This window comes from Propithecus coquereli, unplaced genomic scaffold, assembly GCF_000956105.1.
Source record: "Propithecus coquereli isolate 6110/MARCELLA unplaced genomic scaffold, Pcoq_1.0 Scaffold438, whole genome shotgun sequence".
NCBI classification, from domain to species: domain Eukaryota; kingdom Metazoa; phylum Chordata; class Mammalia; order Primates; family Indriidae; genus Propithecus; species Propithecus coquereli.
Window position 1 is genome coordinate 1107963 of NW_012150152.1, and position 12928 is coordinate 1120890.

The 12928-nt window shown below is 53.1% G+C and overlaps 1 protein-coding gene across 3 annotated transcripts in view; it reads right to left on the minus strand.

Annotated features, from left to right (window-relative positions):
• PGPEP1 (pyroglutamyl-peptidase I) overlaps nt 1-12909 on the minus strand; it is a 21058-nt gene extending 8149 nt beyond the window's left edge. The window contains exons 1-3 of one of the 3 annotated variants that reach the window (XM_012654079.1): nt 12829-12909; nt 11977-12059; nt 10927-10979 (exon numbers count right to left, since the gene is read on the minus strand). Coding sequence is in view for 1 of the 3 variants with exons in the window: in XM_012654078.1 (XP_012509532.1) it covers nt 10927-10979; nt 12829-12862 (87 nt within the window). In the remaining 2 variants the exon portion in view is untranslated. Of the gene's footprint in view, nt 1-10926; nt 10980-11976; nt 12110-12828 lie in introns of those variants that run through there. The other 2 variants (XM_012654078.1, XM_012654080.1) reach the window with 2 other exon arrangements.
• Between the last annotated feature and the right edge of the window lie 19 nt (nt 12910-12928).

Below are 12928 nucleotides of genomic sequence, written 5' to 3' on the forward strand. Positions count from 1 at the left end.
CTTCTTTTTTTTTTTCTTTTTTTGAGACAGGGTCTCGGCTCTGTGTCCACTGCAGCCTTGAACTCAAATGATCCTCCTGCCTCAGCCTCCCGAGTAGCTGGGATGACAGGCATGCAACACCGCACCTGGCCTAGGAAGAGTCTAAAATGACATCACATCCGTTCCCTGCTCCAATTTCTGGTGGTTCCTGCTATATTCAGAATAAAACTCCAACTCTGCACGATGGTCCCCGAGGCCCTGCAGGGTCAGCCTCCTCCTTGCCTGTCTCTTCCTTCCCCCGCACCCGCCTTCCTACTCGCCACCACCACCCCAGCCCTGGCCACGCAGCCATGCCTTGGCCTCTGACACACCAGGCTTGCTTCCCTCTGCCTCGGAGCTTCGCACAGGCTGTTCTCCCTGCTTGGAAGGCTCTTCCCCTCATTTCCGGTCGTCTGACTCCTCCTTAGCCGTCACGTCTCAGCCTCCTGGGAATAAGCCCTTCCTGACCCCCAGCCCCCGTCACACTCTCTCAATCCCCAGGTCACTGTCCCCCCCACGGTGCAGGATGAGCATGCAGTAGGTGCCTGTGAATATTGGCTGTGTCACTGGGAACGAGCATAGAGCTCTGTGGCCCCGGGCACGTCACTGAGCCCCCTGCGGCTGTCCCACTCTCCTCAGCTGCAAATAGGGACTGCTGGGGACCTCTCTTTCTTTTTCATCCTTCCCTGCGTTTCAAAGGAGTTCCTCACTACGCATGACGGCCAAGAGCCCAGATGCCCGTCACTGAAGGATGGCCGAAGGACGGGTGGCACCACGGAGTATCACTCAGTGCCGGACAGGAACACAGTGCCGACGCGGGCCGAGCCTCGGAAACGCGCTGCTGAGCGAGAGCGGGACACAAAGGCCACGCGGTGTGTGGCTCCACTGACGCGGAGTGTCCGGACCAGGCCGATCCGCAGATGGGAGCAGATCGGCGGCCGCCAGGGGCTGGGGGAGGCGGGTGGGGAGTGACTGCTGATGGGGACGGGGTCTCCTTTTGGGGGGATGAGAACGTTCTGGAACTAGACAGAGGTGGTGATGGCACAACATAGTGAATTTACTTAATGCCAAGGAATTGTGCACTTCAAAATGATTAATTTTATGTTACATGAATTTCGTCTCAATTTAAAAAAAAGAAAAAGGTGGGAAAGCAGCGCCTGGCTGGCGGCCGCGGTCGGAGTTGCAGGCGTAGCCCCGGAGCTGGCCGCCAGGCTGACCCTCCTCCTCCCGCCCACCAGCCGGGTGACCTCGGGCCGGCGCTCGCCCTCCTCGTGCCTCGGCTTCCTCATCTGCAAACGCGATGAATAGAAGCGGTATCCATGGCACAGGGAGGAAAAACAGAATAACACACACGACAGGCACGGTGCCTGAAACACGCCCTCTCGAATCATGGCGCCACCGCACGCGTGCACTTCGTTTAAAAAATCAAAGCACCTTCTCCTTCCGGCTAATCTACAGCAGTAAGAATCAGGTTTCCCCTCTCGTCTGGAACAACTGAAAAAATAGGTAAAGTATATAAATGAATAGTTTCAGGCATGAAGTTGGAAAGTTGAAGGTGGGGGTGCAGGGGGCGTAAGAGGGCTGCAGTTTGCAGGAAAGAGTCCGGCAGGGGAGTGAGCAGCGGGGAGACGGGGGGAGAGGTTGATTGACTTCAGAGGGCCGAGGACTAATGGGCACACACGTGTGCCCAGACCAAGATAGGGCCACCCGAGAGGAGCAGAGGGGACAACCTTCACAGCCCACGCAAGGCTGCAAATCGTTTATGTTCCCCCCAGCTAGAGTGAGAAAAATCTCTTACCAAAGTGGGAGAAAATTAACCCTGGAAAAAAGGCTGCGCTGGTCTTGCCTGACAAAAACGTAACAGCAAGCCTCAAACAAGCCAGGCTCGGTGGCGCGTGCCTGTAGTCCCAGCTGTTTGGGAGGCTGAGGCAGGAGGATCTCGTGAGCCCAGGAGTTCGAGGCCAGCCTGGGCAACATAGTGAGACCCTATCTCTAAAAAAAAAAAAAAAAAAAAAAAAGACAAAGAGATTCAAACTTCAAACTATTTCCATGTAACTTAATTGTTTCCCAGAACAAAAGCCAAGAATATTTAGAGGAGATCCAAAAGTACCTAGCATGCAACGAGGTAAAATTCACAGTGTCCAGCATTGAATCAAAACTTACCAGACATGCAAAGAAGCAGGAAATAGCACCAGTGATGAGGAGAAAAAGCAACGGAAACAGACCGAGAAATGACATGGATGAGGACATTAAGACAGTTGGTGTATTATTTAAAAGCCTGACAGATCAAGTCTGAAGGCCCACCATGACCCACCCCTCGTTGATTCCCGTCAGAAGTGACAGAACACACATCTACAGTGACCTGTTTCTAATCTCTTACGCACACACCCATCTGAGAATTCACATAGCATTTTGGGGGGGTCTCTCTATGCTGCCCAGGCTGGTCTTGAATTCCTGGGCTCAAGTGATCCTCCTGCCTTAGCCGCCCGAGTAGCTGGGATTGCACATCAATGCTTCCTTTATCTCTGCTGCGTAATATTTCACTTCAGAAACTGGCCACCATAAATTCAAATATTCCCCTACACTGGAACATTTAAGGAGCTTTGGATATTCTTCAACTGTCAGTCCGCCTGCAGTGAATGCCCCATGCAAATGTCTCTCGCCCGCGCGCGAGGCATAAACGCCAAGAAGTGAGACTGCCACGTTGCAAGATCAGCCTGCACACATTTGCTGTTGGGTAGTATTGTCAAATTGAAGCCTGCTTTTCTTGTTTTGTGTGTGTGTGTTTTTTTTTTTTTTTTTGAGATAGATTCTCACACTGTCACCGGGCTAGAGTGCCGTGGCGTCAGCCTAGCTCACAGCAACCTCAAACTCCTGGGCTCAAGCGATCCTCCTGCCTCAGCCTCCCGAGTAGCTGGGACTACAGGCACACATCACCGTGTGTGGCTAATTTTTTCTATATATTTTTAGTTGTCCAGCCAATTTCTTTCTATTTTTAGTAGAGACGGGGTCTCGCTCTTGCTCAGGCTGGTCTCGAACTCCTGACCTTGAGCAATCCTCCCGCCTTGGCCTCCCAGAGTGCTGGGATTATAGGCGTGACCCACGGTGCCCAGCCTGAAGTCTGCTTTTCTGACCTCAAATTCAGTACATCCTAGGCAGGGCTTCCCAACCTATGGTGAGTTGTATAATTATTCCATTATATTTTACAATGTAATAATAATAGAAATAAAGTGCACAATAAATGTAAGGTACTTGAATCATCCTGAAACCATCCCCCCTTCCCAGTCCGTGGAAAAATTGTCTTCCATGAAAATGGTCCCTGGTGCCAAAAAGGTTGGGGACCACTGTCCTAGAGGGAAAAACTTTATGGTTTATAAATGAATCTTCCCCTAATCTCCAAGAGGAGATCCATGGAGCTCTTTTCTCTCTTAAAAACAAATTAGCAGCTGGGTGCAGTGGCACATGCTTGTAGTCCCAGCTACTTGGGAGGCCAAGGAAGGAGGTTCACTTGAGGCCAGGAGTTCAAGACCAGCCTGGGCAATATAGCAAGACCCCATTTTTTAAAAAAGAAAAAGAAAACAATCAAATGACCCAAAAAGCATAGGAAAAAAAGAAAAAACAGATAAATAAACTGGACGTCATCAAAATTGAAAACAGAATGAAGAACTTTAAAAGAATGAGTCATTTCTGTCTGGACCACCCTGGAGGAAGGGATGTCCAGGCACGCACCGTGGGGCGAGTGAGCCACCTTCTGGGCAAGGAAGGAACGGGAAGGGGATGGGGACAGGAGGGAGACATCGCTGCAGAAAACTCATCATGTGATGTTTTGACTTTTGAACCATGTCAATGTTTTACAAGATCAAAAAGGAAAATAAAACAACCCATGGACCCACAGCTACAGACCTGCCTCTTTGCTGTTACTTCCCTAATGGGCACAGGGCAATCATCTTGAATCCTATGTGACATGTTGCTTTTTAAATCAGGGGCGGGGGTGGGGTGGGAATCTGTATTAAGAAAAGCAGGACGTACACTCTGGGAGGCAGAGGCGGGAGGATCACTTGAGCTCAGGAGTTCGAGACCAGCCTGAGCAAGAGTGAGACCCCATCTCTACTAAAAATAGAAAAATTAGCCGGGCATGGTGGTGTGCACCTGTAGTCCCAGCTACTCGGCAGGCTGAGGCGGGAGGATCTCTTGAGCCCAGGAGTTTGAGGTTGCTGTGAGCTAGGCTGACGCCACGGCACTCTAGCCCGGTGACAGTGTGAGACTCTGTCTCAAAAGAAAAAGAAAACAAGTTATGAGCTTGGAGGCAGGAAACAAGCTTGCTCCAAGCCGAGGGCTAGACACCCCAACACGTTCAGTTCCTTTTTCCTAGCAGAGCTAGCGATTCCTTAATACTTTCCTCAAACTCACTTACTTTTTTCCTTAAATAAATTTAGCCTCATTCCAAGTAACAATACCCATGAAATTATGAGACTTGATGTGCTAGCTGTATGTTTTTTCCCTAAAACACATTAAATACAAAACTACCATAATGTTATAATGTGTGCTCTACACACAGTGTGTGTATGTATATATACACACATTCTTTCCATGTATGAAATATTTCAAAAATAATTTTATAACATTTCCCTCTTCCCCTTAATGTTTTTTTTCTTTCTTTCTTTTTTTTAGAGACAAGGTCTTGCTCTGTCGCCCAGGGTAGAGTGTGGTGGCGTCACCATAGCTCACTGCAGCCTCAAACTCCTGGGCTCAAGGGAACCTCCTGCCTTGGCCTCCCGAGTAGCCAGGGCTACAGGTGTGTACCACCACACCTGGCTAATTTTTTTCATTTTTAAGAGATGGGGTCTTGCTGTGTTGCTCAGGTTGGTCTCGAATTCTTGGTCTCAAGCGATCCTCCCACCTCAGCCTCCCAAAGTGCTGGGGTTACAAGCCTGAGCCACCGTACCTGGCCAGATCCTGGTTTTTAAATGTCATTCTCCACTAAAAGAACCAAGGCCGGGGCAAAGAAAATACAAAGGGGAGTTACCATGTGATCCAGGAACGCCCTCCCAGATAAATGTATTATCTATACCGAAATTTGCATACGTGAAATTGAAAACATACGTCCACACAAAAACTTATATGTGACGGTTCACAGCAGCATTATTCATAATAGCCAAAAGGTGGGAACAAGCCAATGTCCGTGAACTAAAGAATGAATAACCCAAATGTGGCCCATCCACCCAGCGCACTATCACTCAGCTGTAAAAGGGACTGAAGCCCGATCCCCGCTGCCACGTGGATGAGCCTCGAAGACGTGGTGCTGAGTGCGAGAAGCCGGACACCAAAGGCCACACGGGGCACAATTCCATGATATAAAATATCCGGAACATGCAAGTCTACAGGGACACAAGGTAAATTAGCAGCTGTCAGGGGCTGGGGGAGGGGCAGTGACTGCCAGTGGGGACGGGGTTTCCTTTGGGGGTGATGAAAATGTTCTGGAACTGGACAGAGGCGATGGCCGGACAGCTCTGAATATACGGAAACCTACTGACGCATACCTTTAAAAGGATGAATGAACGGCATGTGATTCTATCTCAACGAAATTATATCTCAGTTTTTAAAACAGAAGACACAAGACGTCTGACATCCAACACTCAGGTGGGACTCAGAAACAAAATTTTAAAAAGATGCCCCGCGCAATGCAGTGTGGCGCATTGGACGGGATTCTGGAACAAAAAGGCAAAGGCATCAGTGGAGAACTGGTGAAATATGACCCAAGGCTGCAGTTTAGTTAATAGCAATGGGTCACCACTGGTTTCTTCCTGACAAATGCCATGTTCATGTGAGGTGTTGACAATAGGGGATGATTTTCTTAACAATATGTCTGTAAGGTGAGAAATTGTCTATTAAATTTTAAAATAAAAAAAATAATAGGGGAAATGTGGAAGGAGGCCGGGCGCCGTGGCTCATGCCTGTAATCCCAGCACTCTGGGAGGCAGAGGTGGGAGGATCACTTGAGCTCAGGAGTTCCAGACCAGCCTGAGCAAGAGCGAGACCCCGTCTCTACTAAAAATAGAAAAATTAGCCAGCTGCGGTGGTGGTGCCTGTAGTCCCAGCTACTCGGGAGGCTCAGGCAGGAGGATCACTAGAGCCTGGAGGCTGCAGTGAGCTATGATGACACCACTGCAGTCTAGCCCGGGTGATACAGTGAGACTCTGTCTCAATCAATCAATAAAAATAAAAAGTGGCTGGAAGTCTGAGGAAGGCTTATATGGCCACAAAGTATGTCTCCATTGAGTACTTCTTTATTTTTTTTAAAGTCAAGGTCTCATTACATTCCCCAGGCTGGTCTCGAACTCCTGGCCTCAAGCGATCCTCCCATCTGGACCTCCCATGCAGCGTACCTGTTTCAGAATACCTTTTTTTTTTTTTTGAGATAGTCACACTGTGTCACCCCACGTGCCCACCAGGATGCTTTTTAATTACGAAGGGCAAAATACACAGTAACTTTGCAGGGAGAAATCCACTAGCCCTCACTTGCAGCAAGAGATCAAGGCCAGTGGCACCAGCAATGCCACACATCAACCTCCGGTGTCTCCTGATAAGACGGCACACAGAGGACATAATATCGCTTCTGCCCAGACACAGCACCTCGGTTTAATATGAGGAGACACTGGACACACCCATCTCGAGGGACATTCTACAAGATGACTGAGCAGGTTCTCGCCAAACCTGGCAACGCCGTGAGACGCGAGCAAGGACTGAGGAACTCTGCGCACTGCAGGAGGTTAAAGAGACGCAGGACAACTGAACGCAAGGCACGAGCCAGAATTGTGCCAACGGAATGTAACGTAAAATCAGTCTCTCTCTTTTTTTTTAAGAGACTGGGTATTGCTATTTTGCCCAGGCTGGACTCGAACTCTTGAGCTCTAGTGATCCTCCTGCCTCAGCCTCCAAAGCAGCTGGCAAGACAGTTGCACCCCACTGCACACAGCTACATGTCAATTCTTAGTGGTAGAAAATGAGCTGGCATTTCAGGGAACACACGGAGTGAGTCACCTACTTGTCCTAACCTTTGAGTCCTCTGGGTGCCCACGTCTCCTCAGCCTCCCTCCCCAAAAGTGGGGAAAAAATTTAAACTAAGCACCATCATCGGCCAGGCGTGGTGGTGCACGCCTGTCATCCCAGCACTTTGGGAGGCCGAGGTGGGAGGATTGCTTGAGCCCAGGAGTTCGAGACCAGCCTGGGCAACATAGCAAGATTCCATCTTTACAAAAAATAGAAAAATTAGCCGGGTGTGGCAGCACACACCTGTAGTCCCAGCTACTCGGGAGGCTGAGGCAGGGAGGCTGAGCTTGAGCCTGGGAGGCTGCAGTGAGCTATGATGGGGCCACTGCACAGCAGTCTGGGCAACAGACCGAGACCCCGTTTCAAAGAAGAGAAAAAAAGGAAACCATTCTCAATGACGCACACACACACCATGGCCAGCGATCCTGAGAGAGGAATCCACCCTGTGTTTGCCAAGAGCCACTTGGGAGCAGCCCCACTGCTTAATTCCTAGTGACAAACCTGGGAGACCCCCAAAAGCCTGTCCATGGGAGCTGGGGTGACTCAACGTAGTGTGTCCACCCGGTGGAACGACACACAGCACAGAAAAGAACAGCTGTCCCCTGCACCAACGTGGGCTGCGCCAAACGGCAGACACACAGGGGACCCAGAGTCTGTGCCACTTGGTTCATACCCAGCACGAGACCAGGCAAAGCTCATCTGCGGTGACCAAGCCCGGGACAGCAGTTGCCTCGGGGGCAGGATGGGGAGTGAGTGATGAGAGAAGGCGGATACCAGGGAATGTTCTGGAAATGTTCTATATCTCGATCAAGGTATTAGGGGCATAGGCATAAAAACTTTTCACCAAAGTGATGGGCAAACTTAAGGTCCATACATGTTGCTTTATGTAAATTATTCCTCAATTTTAAAGAGGGTAACAGCGTTGGGGGAGACAGTCAGGAAGTTCATCTGGAGCCATGAGGAAGCGTGTGGCTGGTAATCTGGACGAATTCTTTGCCTCTGAAGATGTTCTGTGCCAAGAGGGCTGGATAGTTCTCCTTGGGGAGGAGGGAGGCAGGGAACCCCAAGTCCCCCGGATTCTGCAGCGAGGGCGGCCGCTCCCGAGCACACACCGTGAAAGGACCAGAGCTCAGGCGCCCCAGACGCTGCTTTGTCTACACCCCGTCTACCTGACAAGACCCCGCCGAGAAGCCACATCTGACCGTTTCCCTTGACCCCATGACAAAGACCCTCTTTGTTCCCTGGTAATATCCTTAGCAGGTCTGTCTAGACTCGCTGCCGCAGTAATTGTCCTGTGGTGTCTCCACGTTCTGTGACCCCGCTCCTCCTCGCCCTGCTTGGGCGAGGGACACCCCAGACGGCAGAGCCCAGGGGCTCCCTGGCCCTTGACACCCACCTGCGCCTCCTCGGGAGAGAGGGAGACGCAGCCGGCATCCCAGCCCACCACCGAGACCTGGGGGTGACAAGACGCACCAATGACGTGGCGCCCTACAAGAGGTGCTGGGGCAGCCACCACCCAGGGGAAGATGAAAGGGGGGTCTCCCTTCTGTCCCCCAGCAACTCCCACCTCCCGACCGTGGCTGGTGGGAAGCAGTTCGTTGTGCTGGGGCACGGGTTCACGGGGCACGAAGGAGGAAGATCAGAAGAGACAGAGACAGAGACAGGGACAGGGAGACACAGAGTCGGAGAGACAGAGAAGGGAAGGGGACAGGCGGAGAGAGAGAGCAGTTAGCGGTCCGTGGGAGAAGGAGGGGTTCCTCCGACAGACGGCGACACCTGCGCGTCCGAAAAGTCAGTTGCCGCAGGGAGCGACCACTGCTCACGCCACAGAGCAAAACGACAGCTTCCGGTGGAGGTGGCAGGCCGCCGCCACCACCGGCGCCTGTCTGCGTCACACCAAGAACACCCCGAGGTGTATTTTTTTGCGGGCTGGATCCCACCCGTCCAGAGGCGACACCTTTCGAACAGGCAAAATCCGCTTTGATCCAGGGCCACAAGAACGCACCAACGGCAGCTCCGGGAACTCCGCGGGGGACCCCACCGACGCTGAGCTGCGCAGAAGAGGCCAAACCCCACAGCCAGCTCGCCGCGTGGCTCCAACTCTGCCAAGTTCTAGAACAGGCAAAACTCACCGACGTGGCGAAAAACTCAGCAGAGAAGTTTACGTGGCGGGGTAGGGCGGTACCTGGGAAGGGGCCTCTGTGAATGAATGAGGAGGAACCAGGGAATGTTCGAGATCTTGATCCAGACTGGGGGGCGTACAGATGTAATGTCATTGGTTATACACACAGGTGTGCTCCGTGTACACAAGCCGGACTCCAGTTTGTTTTTTCCCTCAAAAAGGGAAACAATGAGATCTGAGAAGGCCGGCATCGTTTGAGCAGGGGGACGGTGCAGAAGCTTGTCTTATCGTTTGGTAAACTCCAGGAAGAAAGTGGAGAGTGGAAACTTGGGGTCTGGAGAGATAAGGACCAAGTAGAAGGGATATTCCCCCCGCCGCAGAATGAGAAGCTGCCATCCTCCACCATTCGAGCCCCGAAGCTCGGACGGATTTCCAAAGATTGTTTAATTGATTTTTTTCTTCTATTTAGATGCAGATCACAGTGTCTGGGGCCCAGGAATTCAGACACTCGGCTTTGTGTCCACTCAGCCCCGTGAAGGCTCCTGTCTGAAACTCGCACAAAGCCAGACACACAAGTCTTCAGAAACACGCTGTTCCTTTTTGTCTGGGACTCCAGGGAGCGGGTGCGCAGGCAGGGCCTCGGACACGCTCCCATCTGCAAGGGTCCCGGGATCCCAGCCCTCCGTCCCGCTCGCAAAGTGGGTGGAGAAAAAAAAACCAAGGAAGCAGCACTCTGAGAGCTGGAGTCGGGATGACAAAGAAAGGTGGGGCATGGGGGAGGGCCAGCTGGGGATTGTCACACTGAGGTTCCAGTTGGATTTTCCTCCAAATCCAGGACTCTGCAGTGGGAAGCGGGGATACTTTAAATCAGGCAGCTAATGGGCTAGGATTAACACGGGTTTGGCTCCGGTCTCTGCCGACCTGATTTATATAAGGAGAAACATTCCCCTTTCTCTCTGCTCATTGTTCGCAAGTCTGGCCCTCCGAATGCCCCATCTGGCAAAGAAACTAGGAAGGGCTTTGCAGACAGACACCCTGCTCATGACACCAGGAAAGACAGCCCTTCCCCACCCCCACTATGCAAACTTTTCCTCCCCCAGCTGCCTGGAGGTGACAGCGAGGGTCACTGCACCAGCTCCCGCGAGGTCAAGACACCCCCACTCCGACATCCCTGCCTGGTTCCTCCCAACATGGGAAGCACCTGCCTAAAAGACACTGGAGAATTCTCAGGTTGGCCATTCGGGAACCAACTCAAGTCGCAATTCATCTTTGAGTAAATAGAAAAGATTTTTGATGCAAAGGAGAAAGATGCCATATTCGGATGATTCCCGGGTTCAAGTGGGAGCCTCCCACTTAAGCAACTGTGTCCCGAAACGCAACATTTATACCCGCTCCTGGGCCCTCCCAGTCCCAGACCTGTAGCCACTAGCTGCGCTGGGCACTTCAGAAGCAATGCCACTCCCATTTCTAGGTGTGATGGCAGAGAACTCCCTTCATCACTCCTCTCGGCCTCAGTTTCCTCATCTGTAAAGTGGGTGCAAGAATAATTGCACCTACCACGCAGGGGTTGTTGGGAGAATTCAGAGCGCTGGGCTGCAAACAAGTGCTCAATAAATATAAGCTATAAGATGTAAGCTGACATAAATATCTCGTAGGAGGAGACTTTCTTTGGTGCCGTAATTTTCTGGGGGGAGCCCAGCTCCAAGCCTGACTCGTACCCTCCAGATGTGCATTACCTGAACCGCAATCCAGCTGGCGTTCACAGTGTGTTCCCCAAAAGGGCCAAACCCTGAAAAAAAAGAACAGTAAAAGCAACATGTTATTGCAGAGTGGTCCTACCCAGCCTGCCCCAATCTGGGCCACTAACTCCAGCTGGGAGGAGCAGCAGGAAACTTCCTGGAGCAGCTACCACCTGCAAGAGTGTTGGGGGGCTGGTCCAGAGTTCTGGGGGGCCTGATTCTCATGCCTCACCAGGAGGAAGTGGCCTCTTTCGCCTCAGACAAGGCTGGCCTGTTCCTTTCTCAATTGTCCCCACTACTCGTGGCCCCTTTTATAGTTATTTTATGACTGTCTTTATGGGGGGCCTCTCCCCCAATTCTGGAGGGGTAGATGCTCTAAGAATCCCCACGGGAGGAGGAGTGGCCCTCACGGCATGTGTAGGGGCCTTTCCCAGGCCGTCCAGACGCCATCCCACCGCCCTCCCTGCTGGCTCCAGCTCCAGGCCCCCTTTCCAAACCAAGACCATCGCCTGGGAATATATGTTGAGCGACCTGCCTGGCGTTCATGGAATCCCCTTTTCAGGCAAGGGTGTTTCCTGGGCCCGATTTACAGGAGCAGGGACTGATGCACAGGGAGGTAAAGCCAGCTGCCCAAGGTCCCAGAGCAAAAAGGTGGGGGAGCTGGGATTCCAACCCAGACTTGGAGAGTCCATGGCCTTGGCCTCCCTCTTCTAATCACTGCGTCGTACTGTCTAAAAAGTTGTCTAGCTGGGCCAAGGATCTCACGTGACATCAATGTCATGGGAGGGATGTTGTGTCCTGAGAAAGCAGGTAGATGCCACAGCTCAGGAGGCAACCTCCCGGCCCGCTCCTGCTGCACAGCTGAAGTTCGAGTCCCAGCTCAGCCACTTACAAACTAGGCGACCTCCATGAGGTGACCTCGGTTTCCCTTTCTGCAAAATGGAGATGGTGAAAATGTCACCAGCTGATGCAGAAAGCTCTGGAATAACAAATGACGAGATAGAGGAAGGCCGTGGGGGCAGTGACCCTTCCTGCAATTATACACACCTGCTAGGCAGGTGCGTGGCCTCTTCCATCTTCCCAGGTATTCCAGGACCAGCCCCGGCTTCCCTTCCACAGTCGCCAAACACCTGTTTGAACCTTGGCTGGATTTCCCACTCTGACCCCTCAGGACTGCAGGTCAAAATGACCCCCCACTCTGAGGCCCCAGCGGAAGTTGACATGCCACGTGGCCCCTAGGCGGAGTCTCAGGGAGGAGGAACAGTTAGTTGGTTTGGGGGGAGTTGGTGACAGCGGGGCCGGGCTCACCAACAAGCAGCCCAGGCACAAAAGGTTTCCGGCGGAGACACTCCCTGGGACAACCGGGGAGCGGACCCGCGCCAGAGGTCCCCGGAACCCCACCTGTCTCTGCCCCGGCGGAGCAGCCCCCATTATCGCAGGGCGTGGAGAGCAGTGGCCAGGAGGTTCATTTGTCACGGGACGCTTCCTGCCCGCAAATCGGCCTTTGTCCCCTGGGGCGGGGGAGGGTGGGGGGCCAGGCCCGATCCCCAGTAGGGCAGGGAGCAGGGTCGGGTGCAGCCCCTGGCCAGACAGAGCAGGTGGGTGCCCGAAGGGTCACTGTCCCCACTCAGGGAAGGAAGGACGCCAGAGGGGCCTGTTCCACGCGGGGCACTTGCTCGGGTCCCGAGGCCCCTGCCTGCCCCGACTGCCCACCCCGAGACCACAGAGGCGCCGCCTCCTCCACTTTCTGGGTGGCCAGGACCGGGCCGGGCTTCCGCAGGCGATGACATCTCCCAAATCTGGGGCCACTTCTAGCACCTGCTCCGCCCAGGGGGCCGCCCGCCCCGCCCCAGTGCTGGCCGCCGCCCCCGCGGCCGCCCGGGCGCGCAGCCCGCGTACCCGTCACCACCACCGCCTTCCTGGGCTGCTCCATGGCGGGCTCGGGCAGCGCCTCGGACCCGCTCCGGTTCCGACTGGCGCGTCAACCGCCCAGCCAGCC